This window comes from Trachemys scripta, chromosome 10, assembly GCF_013100865.1.
Source record: "Trachemys scripta elegans isolate TJP31775 chromosome 10, CAS_Tse_1.0, whole genome shotgun sequence".
Classification (NCBI taxonomy): domain Eukaryota; kingdom Metazoa; phylum Chordata; order Testudines; family Emydidae; genus Trachemys; species Trachemys scripta.
This window is the reverse complement of record NC_048307.1, coordinates 33,616,253-33,638,121: the sequence shown is the minus strand read 5'-3', so window position 1 is coordinate 33,638,121 and position 21,869 is coordinate 33,616,253. Positions and strand designations below refer to the sequence as shown.

The 21,869-nt window shown below is 50.0% G+C and overlaps 1 protein-coding gene across 5 annotated transcripts in view; it reads left to right on the top strand.

The window, feature by feature from the left end:
* SRL (sarcalumenin) overlaps positions 1–21,869 on the top strand; it is a 97,696-nt gene that overhangs the window by 40,490 nt on the left and 35,337 nt on the right. For 3 of the 5 annotated variants that reach the window (XM_034783235.1, XM_034783232.1, XM_034783233.1), the window contains exon 2: positions 18,298–19,215. In XM_034783235.1, the coding sequence (XP_034639126.1) occupies positions 18,298–19,215 (918 nt within the window). Of the gene's footprint in view, positions 1–18,297; positions 20,182–21,869 lie in introns of all 5 variants that reach the window. The other 2 variants (XM_034783234.1, XM_034783231.1) reach the window with 2 other exon arrangements.

Here is a 21,869-nt window from a genome sequence, read left to right as displayed (position 1 = left end):
ACCACAAGCTAAATATGAGTCAACAGTGTGATGCTGTTGCAAAAAAAGCAAACATGATTCTGGGATTTATTAACAGGTGTGTTGTGAGCAAGACACGAGAAGTCATTCTTCCGCTCTACTCTGCTCTGGTTAGGCCTCAGCTGGAGTATTGTGTCCAGTTCTGGGCACCGCATTTTAAAAAAAGATGTGGAGAAATTGGAAAGGGTCCAGAGAAGAGCAACAAGAATGATTAAAGGTCTTGAGAACATGACCTATGAAGGAAGGCTGAAAGAATTGGGTTTGTTTAGTTTGGAAAAGAGAAGACTGAGAGGGGACATGATAGCAGTTTTCAGGTATTTAAAAGGGTGTCATAAGGAGGAGGGAGAAAACTTGTTCACCTTAGCCTCTCAGGATAGAACCAGAAGCAATGGGTTTAAACTGCAGCAAGGGAGGTCTAGGTTGGACATTAGGAAAAAGTTCCTAACTGTCAGGGTGGTTAAACACTGGAATAAATTGCCTAGGGAGGTTGTGGAATCTCCATCTCTTGAGATATTTAAGAGTACGTTAGATAAATATCTATCAGGGATGGTCTAGATGGTATTTTGTCCTGCCATGCGGGCAGGGGCCTGGACTCGATGACCTCTCAAGGTCCCTTCCAGTCCTAGAATCTATGAATCTATGAATACGTATGCACCAGCAGCAGACACAATTTTCTACACTCTGGGTCCTAGTGGCGTCCCGCTCCCCACCCCCCAGTCTGGCACCTGAGGCAGCCGCCTCAGTTCACCTCATGGTAAGGCCAGCCCTGTATAGGTTCAACCAATTTGCCCAGTACTGAAGTTAGGCTTGCCAGCCTGTAATTGCCAGGATCGCCTCTGGAGCCTTTTTTAAAAATTGGCATCACATTAGCTATCCTCCAGTCATTTGGTACAGAAGCTGATTTAAGTGATAGGTTACACACCACAGTTAATAGTTCTGCAATTTCACATTTGAGTCCCTTCAGAGCTCTTGGGTGAATGCCATCTGTCCTGGTGACTTATTACTGTTTAATTTATCAATTTGTTCCAAAACCTCCTCTATTGACACCTCAATCTGGGACAGTTCCTCAGATTAAAAAGAATGGCTCAGGTGTGGGAATCTCCCTCATATCCTCAGCTGTGACGACTGATGCAAATAATTCATTTAGTTTCTCCACAATGGCCTTATCATCCTTGAGTGCTCCTTTAGCATCTTGATCGTCCAGTGGCCCCACTGGTTGGTTAGCAGGCTTCTTGCTTCTGATGTATTTAAAACCAATTTTGCTATTATTTTGTGACTTTGTCTAGCTGTTCTTCAAATTCTTTTTTGGCCTACCTAATTATATTTTTACACTTGACTTGCCAGAGTTTACGCTCCTTTCTATTTTCCTCAATAGGATTTAGCTTCCACTTTTTAAAGGATGCCTTTTTATCTCTAGCTGCTTTTTTTTACTTTGTTTGGCCCTGGTGGCACTTTTTTGATCCTCTTACTATTTTTTTTAATTTGGGGTATACATTTAAATTGAGCCTCTATTATGTTGTCTGTAAAATGTTTCCAAGCAGCTTGCAGGGATTTCACTTTTGCGTTATACCTTTTAATTTCTGTCTATCTCACTTCCTCATTTTTGTGCATCATAATGATTGTACAGAGGAGAAACTAATGCATGGTGAAAGTTGCCAGAGGAGTCACAGGAAGGCAATGGCAGAACTGGAAAGAGATCCCTGATCTCCTGTCACCCTCTTCTGTGCCTGAGAGCCAGCCCTTTGCCTAGGGGTCTCAAACTCCCAGCCCGTGGGCCATCTGCGGCCCGTGAAGCTCCAACAATGTGGCCTGTGGGACTCCAGCAGTTTTGGGGCCAGGTCTCTCCCTTGGCATGATTTGCAATGGCCCCGGGCCCGGCAGCTCAGCGGGCTGAGTGGTGTCTGCCTGCTCGCTCCATGTGGCCATCAGCCCCTCCCTGGGGTGGGGCTGTGCTTCTGCATGCTACCCCTGCAGCCAATGGGAAGCTGCGGGGGCGGTGCCTGGGGGAAGCAGTACATGGAGGCCCCCCAGCCCGCCCCTCCTTGGAGCCCCAGGTAAGTGCCACACTCCCCAACGCCCTCCCAGAGCCTGCAACCCCACCCCTCCTCCTGCACCCCCATCCCCTGTCCCAGCCCAGAGCCTGCACCCAGCACCCAAACTCCATCCCAGAGCCTGCACCCCAATCCCCTACCCCAGACCTCCTCCCCCACCCAAACTCCCTCCCAGAGCCTTAGGCAGGTGGAGGGTGGAGTTTTGGGGGGAGGGTTCTGGGCAGCATGAGTGACATTATTGGCCTGCTGGGAGGATTTGAGGACTGGCACTGGCCCTAAGGTAAATTGAGTTTGAGGCCCCTGGCCTACCACCATCATTATTCCTCCTCTGAGAGTGGCCACTATGCTTCCAACTGATAATCATCTCTACTGGGCTATTGCTGGCCGAGGCCAAGGAATATCAGCCCATTTTCAATGAGAGGAGCTGCTGTAAGACATTATCAACTAGCTTTTCAGCAGGCTAGAGCCGGGGCCGGGCCAGGGCCCCAGGCAAAAAAGCCTCCCGCCATCCCCCGGCGGGGAGTGTGGCAGGGGAGGGCGCCGAGCCTGGCCGCGGCCCTGCTCTTCCTGGGCAACTGGAGCGCTGGGGGGAGGGCGGCGAGCCCGCCGCGGCTCCGCTCTCCCCGGCCGGCCAGAGCGCCGGGGGAGGGCGGCGAGCCCAGCTGCGGCCCCGCTCTCCCCGGGTGAGCGCCGCCCCCCTCCAGGTGCCGCCCCAAGCACATGCTTGGACGGCTGGTGCCTGGAGCCGGCCCTGGCTAGAGTGGTGCTTGCAGAAGCCAGGAGGGAAACTAGACAAATGTCTCCATGCATCTTTCTGAGTGCTGGCCTCTCCCTATTGCAAGGCAAATACAATCCTGACACATAATGGCAGCTAAAGTGGATTGAAGCACTTTATCCAGTACAAATGTCCTGGATTGTTCACTGCAGACTGCACGTCCTCCCATTCCAGACATGCAGCTGCAGTGAGTTCAGTTCACCTCGCAGAGATAGCCTGGGTGGTTTATATCACCTGTCACATGCTCAAGTGCAGAGGAGGGTTACAGGCACCGAAACACAATGTCCAGCTGTAATTGCTGCAGATATTCTTGCCAGCATTAGAAAGGTCACCAGGGGATTCTTTCTTTGCTCTCTGTGCCAGCCGAGCTGTGGCTTTGTTCTGCGTGAAGGTGAGATCTGTGCTGTGCACCTTCCCTGTCCCCCACACTCTGGCTTCGACTTGAGGGGCACCCTTAGAAGGGAGCTATGCACATGGGGTATCCTCAAACTACTCAGAGGCCAGGCTTCCTGCAATGATGTTACTGTGGCTGAGGTGTCATTCTGTGGAGCACCAGCTGCTGGAGGAGTCACTCGTGGGACTAACAGTGAGAAACAGCATCCCCCCTCCCTGGCGAAGGCCTAAGGGTGTGATCCTGGCTCCCCTGAAGTGAATGGCAGAACTGCGGTTGACTTCAGTGGGGCCAGCATATCACCCTGCACCTGCAAACAGCTCGCCTGTTCCGTGGTGCAGCCCTGCCCACCCGCATCGTGCACACGTCTCACCATCTGCACATGCACTAGTTCTTCACATGCACTGCTCCGGGAAACAGAGCCCCCCCTGCTCACAACTTCACTAGCTCCCCATTCCTTTCAGTTCAAAACCTCCCTCCTCTTTCCAACCTCCTGTGGGCTTGCTCCAGCCCACTCCCCAGGCCTCCTGCTCCATTCTGCTATCCCAACCCTGGCCTCTGCTCAGTCCCTGCTCACTAGCTCGCCGTGTTGGCTGTCCTAGAATAGCCTTCCCTTGTTCCCCACCCCACAGATCCTTCAAACCTTGTATTTGCTTCTGCCTCAACTAGTATTTCCCTATTGTCCCTGGACAGTGTTGGGGGGGCCCTGGAGGGGTGCTGCTGCCCAAGGAAAGTCGTGGTGTTCTGAGTGGCATAACAATGCTGAGATGCTCCATAGCACACAGCTGACTGAGGTGTGACTGGCGCATCTCCACTCCACCTTCTGTGCTCTCCCCACCACCCATCTTCACGTGCCAGCTCATGACACCTGCTCCCCAGAGGACCTGCTGGGAACAGTTACAATATTCCAGAAAGGTCAGGAACATAAGACTAATCCTCCTTGACTGACTTTTTCCAACAGCCAGATTGATGGCTGGCAGCAACCTGGATTATTGTAATCTGCAGCCAGTAAAATAGCCTTGCTGGCATGCATAGCACAGCAAGCCATGTTTGGGCCTCCAGCTTAGAGCCCAAGCAGAACCAAAAGCGAACTATAGGGAGCTCGGTTAGAATAGAGGCAAGTATCTCCAGCTAACCCTGAAGGGAGGAGACCTGGTAATAAACTCCTTGCAGATGCCAAACCAAAACCAACCCATGGTATGACTGAACCAGGCTATTAGCCAAGCTGGATTTTGCTAAATCTCTTTGCCTTTCAGCCACCTACCATTGGGCAGTCACCTTCCTTTTACTCAAGTGACCCCTTTACCCCATCTGTGTAACATAAGGGTGCTGTGTATTCTGGTCCAGGAGCTCCTGGCTGCATCTGCGAATTTTTTCCCCCCAACCTCCTTGTCTTGTGAGCCCTGTGAATGAAACTGACCAGCTCTTCAGCCCCTGGGGGAGCCTTTGCTCACAGGCACCCAACAATTCCTCTGCCCCCAACCCTCTCACCCAGGGTCTCCTGGTGCATTTAAAACACATTGTTCCAGCAGGGCTCTAAGTCTCGGAGGAGGAGCAGCCCCAGGACTGGGGTGGATCTTGAGGTGGCAGGCTGGGGATGGGGCCTTTGAAGGATGGGGAGAGAAGGAAGTAGAGACCTGGTGTGATGGCTGCCATCTTGGCTGACAGCAGGGCTTGATCTGGGCCCCAGGAGACCTGAAAGCATGGATCTCTACAGCTGGAGCTAAAGGGCCAGGTTCTGTAGCTAAGAGCTGTGCTGCATCCATAATCTTGATGGGTTGGTCACTGAGGGGGACTTTTAGCTCACACTGACCAGTGGGTTACACTAGCATGAGATGCTTGTTCAGCATCTCCACCTCTCCAAGCTGCTGACTGCCTCAAGACCAGAGTGTGGATAGACTGGTGCATCAAAAACCTGGTGACTTGTGGGATTTAAGTCAGCTCTCCAGGTTGCTCTGATGATCAGCAGGAGCATGGGAAGCCAGGTGCAATGGAAGGGTGGTTGCAACAGGTGCCAGAAGAATAGTTCAGGGACCTTCCTCCTGCCTGGAGTCAGAGTGCATTGGGCCAGGACCTCTCTCTTCCAAAGAGAGAGGCTGAGGTGGTGCCCATCTGGGCATGGGCTTATTCTATAGGCATGACCATTGCCCACCTTCCTCAGCTCCTGCTGTGGATATTTGATTCCTACCTGAACATCCAATGACCGTGTAGCATTATACTGGAATGTAGTTATAAGATCTAGGATTAAAAGTACCCAAAGGTGAGAGGAAGAGACATTCCCATACAACATAATAAACAAATAGGAGCTCTCTGATGAAGTGCTGTCCCCTTAAGAACTAGGCAGGCTGGGAACCACCTGTAGGATATAAATTGCCTTCCCCTGATCACTCAGTCTCAGGTAGGCACACAGTAAGCGGCCTAGGAAGAGAGCCCAGTTCGGAGTAATGAGCTGTACCTGATTCTTCATCTAATAATAATAAAAATAAATTAGAATGTTGAAAAAATGAACTGAAACTTTTCCATGAAAAATCTAGGGAAAAAATGAAACATGTTAATTTAAAAAAAAAATTCTTAAACATCTTGAGGTTTTGTTGTTGTTTGTTTATTTTTTTGTCAAAGCGCAAAGAAAAAATTTGACTTCATTCTGTGGTTCTTCCCTTCCCCCTTCTTCAAAAATAGAGGGGGAGGAGGGGAGAGAAAAACTGTAAAAAGTGAAAACAGAAAATATTTAGTTTTGATACATTTTGTTTTGATGAAAAATGAATATTTTTGCAGAAAAATTTCAAATGCATGTCAGATATTTTTCATAACAAAAACCTTTTTGATTAAAACATTTTGACCAGTTCTAAATACTAGTAATAATTAATACATTGTTGCTGACAAACTGGGATTTGGCCTTGTGTTCCTTGAGTCCTTGTAAATCTTAGTCACTGAGCTCTACGAGTCAGCTGAAACAGCTTCCCTGTACCAAGAGGGCAGGCTTGGATCCCATTCAATGAAGCATTAGAAATTATTATTATTGCCAGAAAGGATCTGGGCCAATCATCCAGAAACTTCTCTACCCGGGCACCTGTTCTCAAGACTTTTCTCTAGTCCAGTTTTGAAACATGGTTGCTGGAAAGTTCAGTGGAGTTTGTGATCTTCTCAATGAGCCCAGAGCCAATTGTCTAAGCAATCGAGGGACAAGTTTCCAGTGAGCTTCAGTTGATCTATGATTTTGCAAAGCTATGTAACATCCAATTGTTTCACCATCAAACGAGGCCAGTCTCCAGTGCTGCTTGGTTTTCACCCTGAATTCTTGGGTTTCTTTGAACCCAAGTGAAACTAGGGGATGTGAATCTGAGTTGAGTGAAACTAGACTCAAAATTTGCATGGACTCTTGCAAATAAAGACTGCTGAATGTCTCACGGCACTAGTGTATGAGAGAGAAGCAATAGCTTGCACATATCCAGCAGTTTAAACATTCAGTAAACCAATATCACATATGTAGTCTCATGGGCGAAACTGCATGAGCCTTGAGCACATCTGAGATACACCTCTACCTTGATATAACACTGTCCTCGGGAGCCAAAAAATCTTACTGCGTTATAGGTGAAATCGTGTTATATCGAACTTGCTTTGATCCACCGGAGTCCGCAGCCCTCCCCCCCCCGCCCCCCGGAGTACTGCTTTACCGCATTATATCCAAATTCGTGTTATATCGGGTCGCGTTATATCGGGGTAGAGGTGTACTTAGGAATCAAAGGTCAGGGGGCAGTCATTTCCTCTAGATTGACCTGTGATTGCAGTGTTATGAATCATTCACAATCTCTATTCTATTATTTCTTCATGAGTATGTTTGTAATATAGTAGCTCCCACGATATATTAGGCACTGTCCACATATACAACACACAGACAGGGACACACAGTCCCTTATAAATAAGAGACAGAAAACATAGCCAGCCATTTTGGGGTAGATTCACCCCATTATTTTAATAATTTACAAAACTAAACTCCCTTAGGAGAAGTTATTTCTTTCTAAAATCGTCCATTTTAAAACCTGCTCCTTATATTTAATGACGAGCGTGTGCTTCTAACTGCTTGGCAAGGTTGCTGTGAAAGTCAGGATTAATGATAAGTGCGGTTTTTATGTTTCGCCATCCTCGGGTAGTGTGTGGGTGGGTGGGAGGGATTTTGCATTACCCAGAGAATGGTTAATATGAAAGAAAATGAGGCAGTTATTATTCTAACACAAGCTCAGGAGGCAGCAAGGGGGATTGAAACAAGAAAACCCCACCCTAAATTATCATCAAAAGCCAAATTGGTATTATTTTTGTCAACAACATTTCTCAGCACAGAAGCAACAAGCACAAGCTCTTATCAATTGTTCATACAGTGCCAGAGGGCTCAATGCCACGTTACAAACAGGGGAAGACAAGATCAAGCAAGGTTAGTTGCAAAGCACCAGTTCAGGTCCTGGCACATTTGCAAAAGGATCCTCAGGCCAGTCTGCCTTTTTTGATGTCTATTTCCAGCAGGTGCAACTAAAATAACGGAAAAAGGGGAATTGCTGGCATCCAGAGTGCATGCTCCCTTCCCATCAGCATTACTTTCATTTTGCTTTGAACAGCTCCAGACAGCTTGTGTTAAACTTGGCTCTAACAAATCAAGCAAACGGCGGTAAAAATGTCCTTGCCGCACCCATGTTATGTGCCACTAGAGCAGCCCAGAGATCTAACCTGTTTAAGAGGTATCTTGATACGTATCCCACAAGCTCCCTGGGACTCAGACTGAGATATATTTTGGTCAATGAAAGCAGATTAAACAGGCCTGCGATTTATTCTTCTTTGTTGGGCTGCCAGGAGCAGAGATGGCGACCTGAGGATCCTGGGGTGACTACATGTGACACGATAGGTTAGAGATCTGCATAAAGTACTGCTTTCCCATCTCATTGGCCTGGCCGTACTACGACGGCATTCTCACAGACCCGCCCAGCAGGTGGGAGTACTTGAGGCATGTTCTTTGTGGCAAGGTCTTCTCTGTTTGAATGGCCAGTTTATATCAGTGTAAATCCAGAATGGCTCAATTTTGCATATTTACAGTCATGTAACCAGGGCTGGCTCCAGGCATCAGCCTGGCAAGCAGGTGCTTGGGGTGGCCACTCTGGAGAGGGGCGTCACGTCGAGACGTTCAGCTATTGACTTTTGTTCTTTCTTGTTTGCTTCCCTTAATCCACAACAAATTGCAGCTGCTTTATGAGTATTGGGAAATATAATAGCCCCTAGCTAAAAACAGATGTAAACTGGTGCCAACTCTCCAATGCCCTAGCTCTGGGAGGTCAAATGCAATGGGCCTCACCGCTGACCCAACCCTGGATTTGGGTTTGCCAAACTAAACCCAGTTGATGAAGTTTTGTGGGAGCAAAGGCAGGTTCCCTGCAGCCTACCCCTGCTTGCAGCCTGCTAGAGCTTTCCTTTCCTTAGGCATAGGAAGCAAGCAGCGTGGTTTGGCCCAGCCACCGCAGTACTGCCTCTGTTAAGCCTTTATCAACATTAAATAACAGTTTCTTCCTCACCCTGGTATTTTGTGCTGGTGACAACGCACTGCAGGAATGCTGATCCCTAAATCAGCTGCCGCTGACAGGAATATCTCTCTGGTCGCAGCGAGGGCACCCGGTTTGCTGCCGAGCAAAGCAGGGCACAAAAGCCTTTGTCTCTTCTCTGCTGTGTATCCCCTGCCCTATGCTCCGTGCTTCTATTTCTGTTGGTGGGGGGGCCTCTCCAGCCAAGCCACCTGTTCCAGTCTGTCCCATTGTGCCCCCTCCTTCCTCAGTGCTTTCAAGCTGCAGATGGGATCTGAAGGAAAACTCCCTCTCTAGCCTTAAAGCTATTGGCATTAGAAATAAATACGTAGATGGCAGGGTTACTTGCTCTGGTTTTAGGGCCTATGTGCTGCAAGGGCTAGATCCTCTGTTTGGCATGATCTGTTGTGAGAATGGTGTTCTTCCACCACCAGAGAAGGAGAAATAATCTCCACACTGCACTGTTGCTGTAGGAGGTAAAGTCCTCTGCAAACTACCATAGACAAGTATCATTCTCCCCACTTTATGGATGGGGAAACTGAGGCATGGAGTAATGACAGCAGTGTGTCAGTGGAGGTGGAGTCCATAGGGGAAATTAGGAGTCTGAGGCACCTGAACTACAACTCCCATGAGGCACCGCAGCAGATCAGGCAGACACAGAGATTACTGGACACTATCTGAAACATTATGATTTTTCTGACAAAATATTGAAAAATTTCAGCAAAATTGTCGTTTTCCTCAGGACATTTTCCATTTTGCAGAGACCCCATTTCCCACTGGAAAAATAGGTAGGTAGAAAATTCCCAACCTGCTCTAGAAATTAGACGCAGATGACAGGCCACTCAGCCATTGTCACTGAGACACCACGCTGGGCCAGCCCCCTCCGGTGAGACAGACCTGTGGAAAGAGACCCCCCCTCCATCCCTGGGAGTGAGGACAAAGAGCTGACCCCTACTGCCTAGCCTCCGAGCTAATTCCCACTCTGATTTCCCAGTGTGCCCTGCGGAATGTCTGCCATAGCAACTGTCATGCCTGATGGTTTTTGTGGTGGTTGTGGAAAAGTCAGATGACCCCCATCTAACTTCTGTGTGGCTGTGATGTGGCAAGGGGCTCAACTATCATGCTGATGAGTGAAGTATAAATGCTGAGAGATTAGACAGATACTAATGAACAGGGCCCTGACCCTCCTCCACACTCGAAGAGGAAGGTAACTGTGTAAGAGAAGCCCTGACCTGGAGCCCAAAGCTATGCTGAGATGAGGAATGCCCAAGGCTCTGCTGTGGTTCTGGGGAATAGCCCGATGACGTGGGTGGAAACTATAATGGTGCTCTGGCACCCGTTCCTTTCTGCTGTAATCCAGTCCCCAAGGCGCCCTGAGCAAGGTATATTGTCTTACATAACTTTCCACTGCTGTAACTGAACTCAGCTGTCTCGGCCTGGTACCTACAGCACAGGGCTCCAAGTCCTGGGCAGTACCGAGTGTCATTTTACAATGCACTTATAGGACATGTTTGATAAATGCTTTTACTTGTTCCCCTCTCTGTCCCTTCCTCCCCCCACCTCATCCACCTGGAGGAGGTGGACTCTTCCCACATCTGATGTCCCACATTGGTTACATTTTATAATTGAAATTGTGGCCTTTGGTAGGGAGACACACAGTAGTCGGTTGGGTAATATCTTCCCGGGTAGTTCCTTTTCTTTTTTGAGTTTGAAGGAGCCACTTCTTCAGTTTCCACCATCCAGTTGCTGGACATATTTTTAGCCTTAGGAGGGCGCTAAACCCATAACCTTGGCCCCTTTGGCTTCCAAGTGATCGTCAGTTGGCCATCTGCAGATCAGCACAATTTACACTCGATGTATTTAAAGAACATGGAGGGGGGGAAAGGGAGAAGGAGATGGGGTGGACCGCAGGAACCTTACATAACACCCCAAAGGTCATGGGAAATCATGTACACGTCTGAAACAGCAGCAGAAGAGTCCAAAGCATGGAGGCTGATTTGATCTGATCAAGTAATTTTTTAGGCTCTACCTTTTGGGATGAGCTGGTCCAATGCCACCCAACATTTCAAGCAGCTGTAGCATGTTACTGGCTTACGGGTCTTTATGTTGCATGCTTATTTAGCGTTAAAATCAATAAGCGCAGGCTCCAGGTGCCATGACAAAGCATTAAACACAAAAGAGAAGCAGCAGCAGGTCCCACGGCGCCCAGCCCATCTCGAAAACACACTATGTGCCCTTCAGCCCAATTCCCCCTCCCCTCACACTGTAGCACTCCTCAAATGCCTGGCAGAAGAAACAAGCTTCACAGCATGCCCTGAAGCTGAGGTTGCTAGATCCCGGCTATTTTGGACCAAAAGGGGGGATGAATTCCCAAGTTCTGGTGTCCTGGAGAGCATGCTGCCAGGAACTCCGAGAAGCTGCACTGATCTCAACAGCAGCAGTATTGTGCGCTGGGGCCTCTCTCAGGTAGGCTGGCTCCAGGCCATTTAGGGCTGTGTGGGTCAGAAGCAGCACGTTCAGCTCCCACCAGACGCTCAGTCCATGCAGCACCTGCCTTTAGAGGTTATGAGTCACTTTACATTAGGCTCCCTTAGGCCTGCTTACATCACTCCCTGATGTGGATGGGAGGGTCAGGGTGGCTCAGCTGGTGCGGAAGAAGCATGAGCTGCAGGAGGGTGGAGGCTGCTTTACCCTGGTAGTTACTTCTCTCCTACAAGCGTTTCTAGCCCCTGCGTGGGCGAGTTGCGCTCTCTTAGGTGCCCTGTGGGCTGTACTCAGAGCTGATGTGCTGGGAGGGCTGGCTGCTAGCGACACGCTGGCCAGTGGGTGAGAATCCACATTGAGACACAGGTCAACTCTGAAGAGTAGTTCTCTTGCAATTCACTCAGGCTGCCATGTCAGTCTTCTCCCCTGGGTCTCTGTGCTCACTTGTCTCAAGGCGAGCAGCATGGCTCCCATGGGACGTTCTGCCCTGACATGCAGCCGCTTGGTTGAGGCTTTGCTCAGGGGAGGCAGGGCTGGGGGACAGACTGGGGCAAACTTACCTTTCAGCCTTCTAGTCTGCTCTGTAGTGTCAGGACAGAGGTTTCCCTGGGGATGCAGTGACTGTGTGCCATGATCGGAGGGTGTGAAGGCTGAGGAGGGATGGGTGGGGATGTTTTGGGTGGTGCAAACAAGTATAACTAGAAGCAATGAGGTGGAACTGAGCAGTCAGGGTGGCTCGCAGAAGTAATCCCCTGAGGGTGAGATCTGTTAGACCATGAAACACCCTCCCCAAGAAAAGGGCATTTTAGAGGGGACTGGACTATGCTGCAGGAGCAATCCTGAATGGCAGGCCTGGGTGTTGGGACAGGACCAGCTCCATAGCTGGGAGCCAGGTGGTGGAGAGCAGGAGATTTGGAGTCAGGGCGACAGGTTGCCGTTCCCAGGTCCCACTGACTGGCTGTGTGAATGCAGGGCAATGGCTTGTCTCTGCTGTGTCCCCATTAGAGGGAGGCTTTGAGCTTCAGTCAGGAATGTCTGGGAATTGCTGTGAAAGGCTCTTGGAGGGCAGGCCCCAGATCCTGGGTCGGTGGCGCTATGAACTTCATGCTCAGTTTGTGCGACTGACCCCTTTGCTCAAGCCCCAGTGTCCCCAGGCGAGCTCTGAGATCAAAGAGCAATAAGACTCCCAGCAACACTGAACCCCTGAACCACCGGGGACCAGCGCCAACCCCTCCCTCGCCTCATCCCCCCTCCACGCTCGCTGCTGGCAGCTCTACGCGCTCCTCCCTGCACCGCCTGGCAGCCACTGCAGCATACCCCATTGACCAGGCTCAGCTCCCTCGTGGCTCACCCACCCACACGGCATCCAGCTGGGTTCCCCCACGAGCCTGAGCCTTCCCTCCCTCCTCCTGGCTCTCACCACTAGGCTGCTCAGCCTTGCTCCCCTGCTGCATCTCCTCCCCTAGCCCTCCTCCTCCTCTCCACCTACCTCTGACCCATGGCCCTGAGTCCCTCCTGCCACTGCTGTGCAGCCCTGACGCCCTCATGCCTCCCGCCCCACCTCCCTCCCACCTCCGCCCACTGCCCTCCTGCCTCCTCCCCCGACCCCAACTCCCTCCCATCTCTGCCCTGCAGCCAAACACCCTCCCTCCCTCCTCCCACCCACCCACTGCCCCAACTCCCTGCCCTGATACTCTGCCTCCCATCCACTGCCCCGACTCCCTCCCACCTCTGCCCACTGCCCTGACTCCTTACATACATCACACTATAGTATTAATGACCAACATGTTACCAGTTTGCATATGATTCTTTAGATGACACCTGTTAGATACAGATTATGACAACACGGTGTTGGGGCGATGAGTGTAAAAGGCCTGATGTGAATTATGGTATGGTGTGCACTGTGGGGTTCTCAGGGTCACAAAAGATAATAGTGTTACTCTAAGGTACTTAGACTTCTGTAAGGCATTTGACTTAATAGTGTATGACATTTTGATTAAAAAAAACCTAGAAAGATATAAAATTAGCATGGTACCCATTAAATAGATTAAAAACTGGCTAACTGATATTTCTCAAAATTTAACTGTAAACGGGGAATCATTATCAAACTGGTCTGTTTCTAGTGGGATCGGTTCTTGGCCCCTATGCTAATTAACATTTTTATTAATGACCTGGAAAAAAACATAAAATCACCACTGATGCAGAGTGCAGACACAAAAATTGGGGGAATGATGGTAAATACTGAAGAAGACAGGTCATTGATACAAGCGAGCTGGATTGTTTTGTAACCTGAGGTCATGCAAATAATGTGCATTTTAATATGGCTAAATGTAAATATATACATCTCGGGGGGGGGGGGGAATGTAGGCCGTACTTACAGNCTTGTAAGGTATCATTACAAAGCTTATAATCTACTGAGTGTGATCATCCTATTTGTATAAATGTACCACTCTCATATCTAAAACTAGAAATATGAAATATAACTCTGAGGGCTTATTGTAATTATGCAAGTGTGGGCCATTAATGGTGGTTTGGAATCTTGATGACTCCCATTAACCAGGACCATTGTCTGCAGATGGCTGTGTTTACCTGTGAGTCTTCCTGTATACGTGTTTGCTGGCAAGTGGGTAATGAAGTCTTGCAGTGACATGTGATCATGTCACCTGAACTGGAATCCATCCTTAACCTGGTGCTTTTTCAGTGAGGGGGGGTGGAAACCCAGAGGGACAAAGGGTTCCCGCCTTATGCAAAAGATATATAAAGGGGTGGAACAGAACAAAGAGGAGAGAGAAGAGCCATCATGAAGAATCCCCTAGCTACTACCTGAGCTGGAACAAGAGCTGTACCAGGGGAAAGAATTGTGCCCAGGCCTGGAAGGTGTCCAGTCTGAGAAAAAACTTACTGAAGCATCTCAGAGGGTGAGATTATCTGTATTCAGTTTGATTGGACATAGATTTGCGCATTTTATTTTATTTTGCTTGGTGACTTACTTTGTTCTTTCGGTTACTACTTGAAACCACTTAAATCCTACTTTCTGTATTTAATAAAATCACTTTTTTCTTATTAATTTACTCAGAGTATGTATTAATACCCGGGGGAGCAAACAATTGTGCATCTCTCTCTATCAGTGTTATAGAGGGCGAACAATTTATGAGTTTGCCCTGCATAAGCTTTATACAGGGTAAAATGGATTTATTTGGGTTTAGACCCCATTGGGAGTCGGGCATCTGAGTGCTAAAGACAAGCACACTTCTGTGAGCTGTTTTCAGGTAAACCTGCAGCTTTGGGACAAGTAATTCAGACCCTGGGTCTTTGTTGGAGCAGACGGGAGTGTCTGACTAAGTAAGACAGGGTGCTGGACTCCTGAGCTGGCAGTGAAAACAGAAGCAGAGGTAGTCTTGGTACATTAGGTGGCAGCTCCCAAGGGGGTTTCTGTGATTCAACCCGTCACAAGCTGAACATGAGCTCCTAGTGCGACTCTGGCCAAAAGGGCTAATGTGATCCTGGGTGCATTAACAGGGGAATATCGAATAAGAGCAGAGAGATTATTTTGCCTCTGTATTTGGCACTGGTGTGACTGCTGCTGGACTACTGTGTTTAGTTCTGGTGTTCTCAACTCAAGAGGGATGTTGATAAATTGGAGAGGGGTCCGAGAAGAGCCACAAGAATGATTAAAGGATTAGAACACCTTCCCTACAGTGACAGACTTAAGGAGCTCAATCTATTTAGCTTAACAAAGAGAAGGTTAAGTGGTGACTTGATTACAGTAAGTACCTACATGGGGAATATTTGATGGGCTCTTCAATCTAGCAGAGAAAGGTCTAACACGACCCAATGGCTGGAAGTTGAAACTAGAAAAATTCAGCCTGGAAATAAGATGCAAATGTTTAACAGTAAGCAACATTAATCATTGGAACAACTGACCAAGGGTCGTGGTGGATTCTCCATCACTGGCCATTTTTAAATCAAGGCTGCATGTTTGTCTAAAAGAGCTGCTCTGGGGAATTATTTTGGGGAAGTCCTATAGTCTGTGTTCTACAAGAGGTCAGGCTAGATGGTCAAAATGGCCCCTTTTGGCCTTGGACTCTCTGACCCACTGCTCTGACTCCCTCTGGCCTGTTTCTCTTGGTCCTTCTCTCCCACCGCCGTCCCTCTCACAGCTCTGCTCTTCTCCACCTGTTCCATCTGCAGGGCCCTGTCCCATCTCTTCTCTCCAACTTCCCAGCTCTCCTGTGCCACTCCCCACTTCCCATCTCCATTGCTCTGCGTGCAGGGCCGGCTCTGGCTTTTTTGCCGCCCCAGGCAAAAAAGCCTCCCGCCGCCCCCTGCCGAGGAGCGTGGCAGGGGAGGGCGCCGAGCCCGGCCGCAGCCCCGCTCTCCCCGGCCGGCCGGAGCGCTGCAGGGAGGGCGGCGAGCCCGGCCGGGGCCCTGCTCTCCCCGACTGGCCGGAGCGCCGGGGGGAGGATGGCGAGCCTGGCCGCGGCCCCGCTCTCCCTGGGTGAGTGCCGCCCCCCTCCAGGTGCCACCCCAAGCATATGCTTGTAGGGCTGGTGCCTGGAGCTGGCCCTGTCTGCGTGCATTCTGCACTGGATCCCCCTCAGCCACATCCCACTTCATAGCCTTCCCACTTCTGAATTTGAAACCCCAAGCAGGAGTGAGAGGGTGGATACCATGGCTCTCCCCACGGACTGACTTTGGTGAGCCACTGAAGGTGGCCAAAGCAAGCCACAGCAGAGGCACTAGCCCACCACACCCCTCCTGCAGAGACCCTGCAGACTCACACGCTGTCTGACATCTTTGGATATGTCTGTACTGCAGCAGGAGGTGTAATTCCCAGTTTGGGTAGACATACACGGGCTAGCTTTGGTTGAGCTAGCACACTAAAAATAGCAGCACACCCAGGGCAGCACAGGCTAGCCACCTGAGGACTTAGGGACGCAGATGGGATTGTACGTGGGCAGCTAGCCTGAGCTACTGCCCATGCTACCATGGTTACACTGCTATTTTTATCATATTGCAGTGACCCAAGCTAGTGTGTGTACGTCCACCTGAGCTGGAAACTGCACCTCCCCGCTGCAGTGTGGACAGACCCTCTGCGGCTGTTCTGTCCCGTTGATACGACCAGCTCACTGCTGCTCGAGTCCGTGTGCTGGAGTGTTGCAGGACTGGCTCTCCCTTGCTGTTATTTACACTACAGGCGAAACCAAACGCAGTGATTGGAATCTTTTAAAAGCAGGTTGTTTTTTCTGGTGCTTTGCTTTCCTAATCTAGCACCTGGCTGTTCCGAGTGCCAGTTACAAGGGTTTGGTGTACAGGGAATCACTCACCAAGCAACCATCCCTACTGCTCAGGGAAAGCTGCAGCATGGCCCCTGAACAGGGAGGCCTGGGGAAAGAAACTGATCTGACAGGGTCAAGTCTCACAGTGTAGGATCTGGGTCCGAATGATCACAAAGGCCAGGAGTGTTCAGGTCGTAGGTTTGACCATGCTTCTCTCTCCGGTAGTAGTATGAACAGAGACTGTGCTCCCCTAAGTGCAGGTGCTAGGGTCTGCAGGATGAGGTCTGCTGGGCTGGGCTGAGCTGAGCTCTGTGTATGGCCTGACTGGCTGGGCAGGGCAGTGCTTTGAGATCCTTGGATACAAAGTGCTAGCATGCCAAGCACTGCTGTTCATAGTGGTGCGAAGCACTGTGCCGGGTGAGACTGGACACTGCTGGGCTGGAGGGCAGTGGGGCACTTCCCACACTTTCTCCAATACAGCATTTAGGAACCTGGACAGTGGGAAGACCATCAAAGGGTCATGGGAGAAGACTAAAGGAATGGCCCATGTCAAGCTCTGGTTGCTATCTGAGAGAGCCTGACAGTGCTACCCATTTTTCCTCCCTTTGGCTTGAGTGAGGATGGTACTTTCTGGTTGGCATCTGCTTGCCAGCTGGAGTACAAAGGAATTATTCCCTTTTGAAATGCGTCCCTGGTATGTGGACATTAGACTTTTCAGGGGATTATTCAGACTAGTAGCAACTGTTTGTGACAGAGACGCTATAGCCAGTAATGCTTTATTTTAAGTATCTGTTGACTAATGTTGAATTACAGAGGGGGGCCCATGGAAAACGCAGGTGACATCTCCCGGAATGCAGAATGAATTCATTGCATTCCAGTCAGTTTCAAAGAGCGGCAAATGTTTTCCTAATAAAAGGCCACTCACAATAAATAGCACTCTAGCATGGACCCTGGGTCAGGCTGCACCTTCAAATCTATTCACACGGGTCTGCTCTTCTTGTGGCCAGTACATTCTGCATCCCCCTTCCTTCAACTCTCACCCTCACCTCTATTATTGACCCAGCAGACACACACCAGCTAAACTCCAATTGCTATGCAAGAAACTGAACATGGAAATGACCCTTTATGATTTGCCACACGCAAGTGGCTTTTCAAATATAAATGTTCTGGGCTAAGCTTCTCCCCCACCCCCACCCCAGCCAATATATTTATAAAAGGTCACTTTCCTTGAGAATTTTATACTGTTCACATCTGTTCCAAACACTGCTTCTGCTGGGGTGAACCACAGGGGGCAGAAGGGTTATAGCAAAAGGCAAGACCCAGAGAGAACAATTGCTGGTATGACTTACTGGGGCTAAGAGCTACTTGACAGTAATCTCCTAAATACTGTCCATGTAATATAAGATATTCTCTCCAACAAACACCTGTTTGCATACGATTTATTGATAGGCATTAAAAGCAAGATGGCACCAAAGATGGTTTTTGCTGCCCATGGATCAACAGGGATAGCATTAAAATTCATTTATAATAGCCTCAAAATAGAGATTTTGTAACATGCTGGGACTCCATATGCAGCATCGTATTAGTAAGCAACTGAGTTTTACTCCACATCACACACACATAAGCAGGTGTGAGTGTAAGCACACACACATATTGTGTAGGCACATGTAGGCTCTTTTGAGGAGAAGAACAGAATCAGCCTCAGATAAAACTGACTGCTAATGTTCTAATCATTTAGAATTGCAAGTTTCTGCCTCGGGGGGCACTGAAGATGTTGCCAACTTTGTTGAGAATCACTTATCAGCTGGAGACCGGAGCCTAGAGGGGAACGAAGGGGTACTTTGCCCAGACTCTGTACCTCCTGAGAAGACTGTTCTCCTCCAGCCTGCAGACAGCAATGAGGCAGCAGCCCAGGAAAGGAGCGGAATGCCACATGACTGTGGTTCCAAGACAGGTGCTGATATAAATATCCCTGTTGATGGCTCGAACAATGAGAGCCAAGAGGAGGACAATGACGTGAACGTTGCTAATGCTTCTTCGTCGGTTTCAGAATGTCACACTGCCACAGGCAGCAATGCTGATGGAGGTGAGATTGTGGCGAGAGAGCCAGAGCCAGCAGAAGGGACTCCTCTCCCAGGGGAAGACACGGAAGAGCTGCTGGCCAAAGAACAGCCTGGAGGCAGCAGGAGCGAAGCTGCAAAGGAGAGCAAGGAGGAGGGGGAGCTCCATGTGGCAGGGGTGGAGATCAGGCTGGAAGAGGCTGGGAGTGAAGAGGACAGGAAAAACTCTCCTCCCGCCACAGCAGGGAGTTTTGAAGAGAGCACCTGCCTGCCTGCAGAGGAGAGGCAGGTTTCCCAGCATGGTACAAAGGCTCTGGCTAGAGAGGAGGTAGCAGCAGCAGAACACCACTCAGGGCCTGATGATGGCAAAGATGCTGCTGAAAAGGAAAGCGAAGTCAGCGAGGCCTCCCAGAGGAGCACGCCGCCCTCACCGGCCAGCGGGGAATCGCCCCCTCAGGGAGATGCACATAGGGCTGAACCTGCTCTAGCAGAGCTAGGAACTCTTGAGGAAGAGGGGACACAGCCGGAAGAAGGCTCTAAAGAAGACAAGAGCCGTATTCCACATGCCAGCCAAGGTGCCGAATCTCATGTGCAAGGTAGGAATCATGCAAACACGCAAGACAAAGAAGTCTCTAGCTCAGAGACCAGTCATGTCTCTGGGGACCCTCTCGGGGGCAATGGACTAGCTGTAAAAGAGAAGGAACCTGATTCAGGCAACAGAACTGGTGACAGTCCTGAGGGGGAGACCGCCACTGATGGCCAGCCAGCGGAAAGGGACCGAGAGGAATCAGGCACTGCCTCGGCTGAGGGAGTGGGAAAAAACCCTAACTTGGAAGCAGAAAAGTCTGAAGAAAGTTCAGAGGAAGAGGATGATGACCAGGAAGAGTCTGAGGAAGAGGGTGATGACTCAGCAGAGGAAGAGGGTGATGACTCGGCAGAGAAAGAGAAAGAGAGGGCTGGCCTGGCAGAGGAAGAGGATGGTGATCCGGCAGAGGAAGAGGGGGCTGGCTTGGCAGAGGAAGAGGGTGGTGATCCGGCAGAGGAAGAGGGGGCTGGCCTGGCAGAGGAAGAGGGTGGTGATCCGGCAGAGGAAGAGGGGGCTGGCCTGGCAGAGGAAGAGGGTGGTGATCCGGCAGAGGAAGAGGGGGCTGGCCTGGCAGAGGAAGAGGGGGGTGATCCGGCAGAGGAAGAGGGGGCTGGCCTGGCAGAGGAAGAGGGGGGTGATCCGGCAGAGGCAGAGGAAGAGGGGGCTGGCCTGGCACAGTCAGAGGAAGAGGCTGAAGAAGTCATTGCCCCAGATGTCCGAGAGGCTGCTAGTGACATGGAAGACCATGGCCATGTCAAAGAGGAAGAGATCAGTGAAGTGGAAGCTGAGTCTGATTCTGCAGGCCAGGAGAATGCACCCCGCAGAGACATGGAGCAGGACAAAGATCATTCTCACAATAGTAACCCAGCTGTAGCAGGAAGCCTTTCTGTGGATGCGCAGTTAGTGGCAGAAACAGACAGCCCACCTGGCAACAACCGTCCTCCTGCTGGTGCTGTGCCTGACCCCAGGCAAATAGGTCTGACTTTTTTGTTACTAGGCGTGCCAGTAGTAATAGCCTAACAGCAAAGGGCATTGGTTAGTGAACCACTATCAAACCCAGAGCGCCGCTGAGCTTGGCAGACATTAAAATGCACCCAGTGCACGGCCCTTGTTCTAACGCTTGTGCTTTCAGTGTGTGACCCTAACCAACTGCTCAGACCGGAGATCCCTGTCCTGCCAAAGCCAGGAGGGGTGGCATTGGTGATATGGGGTGGTCCTGGGCTGCGGTTGGTACTTGGTAATGGGAGATGAAGGCTTTCACCCCTTGGGCATTAGGCTGAATTAGTACAAGGTCAACAGTGACTATCCATTGCCATCTGACAGCTCTGCCATGGCCTGCATGAAATGAAGTGTTATGTTCCCTCCCCGTTTCCCAGGAACGGGTTGTCCAGCTCCACCCCAGTTAGCACCTGTTGGGAGCCTCAATAGAGATGCCAAGGACTCCATGGGCCATGGCAACTGAACTCCGCTCTCAGCACTACAGGTGGTCCCTCCAGGATGGGGCACATTGGCAGGGGGTGAACTGGGCAAAGGTTGGCCTGGATCTGTTCTGCGGATAAAAACAGACATCCATGTCCAGGAACCAACATGGCCCTTTCACCAGCATTGAATTCATGTCCTAATACTTCTAAAGGCAAAGGAACCTGGTTCTTCACAGCTCCGTGCTTTGTGCAGTCATTGATACCAGTGCAAAATGAGTGCTAACATTCTGCTGTGATAGTGATTGACACCATTTTGTACCAGTGGGGTAGTCCTGAATGGACATCTACCAGAATGCCCCTGCCAGTGTGATCTCACAGAACAAAATGGCATGCTCCATGCAGCAAATGGACCAGGACACCGTTCTGCTGCAATCTGGTCCTAATGCACCAGTGCTTTACACTGGCGTAGATGATTACACAGGCCCTGAGACAGCAGAGAGCCAGGTCCAAGGAATATAAACACTTTGAAATACACCACACCTTTCACACAACCTGGCAATTTAAGAGTCAGCACAGACAACACAAGAGAATTGGATCTAGACTGGGTGAAGTGTCCAGTGTACACCAGTTTGCAAACTAAGGGGAATGAGCTATCCTGGGAATAGCAGGTTAGAACCCTGAGCCTTTGCTTGGGAAAACAACAAGGAGTCCGGTGGCACCTTAAAGACTAACAGATTTATTTGGGCATAAGCTTTCGTGGGTAAAAAACCACTTCTTCGGATCTGCTAGTCTTTAAGGTGCCACTGGACTCCTTGTTGTTTTTGTGGATACATTCTAACACGGCTATCCCCTGATACTTCACTTGGGAGTCACTCATGCTCCCCCTTAGTGATAATCCCTTCCAAAGATGTGAATTCCAAGGGAAGTCCTAGATAAGTTTTAACACAGTCCCCAGATTGCATTATTGTTTCAGAACTCTCTGAGCAGTGCTGGGATTGTTTTCCCCAGAGCGCTGGGAGGGGAAAGGTGGGTGGATGAACTGGGCATTCAGATTAATGCCAGATCATGAAAAAAGGAGGCCTAGGTCCTGCTCCTGCAATGTGCAGCTCATGGGCAGAATGCAAACCCGGGCAGAACCCCATTGACTTCAGTGGCGCTTGGTGTGGTCACTGCCTCCCGCTCTCACGCTACATAGTGCAGGATCGGGGCCCTAGATTTTCCCAGGAAGCCGGCAGAAAGCTGG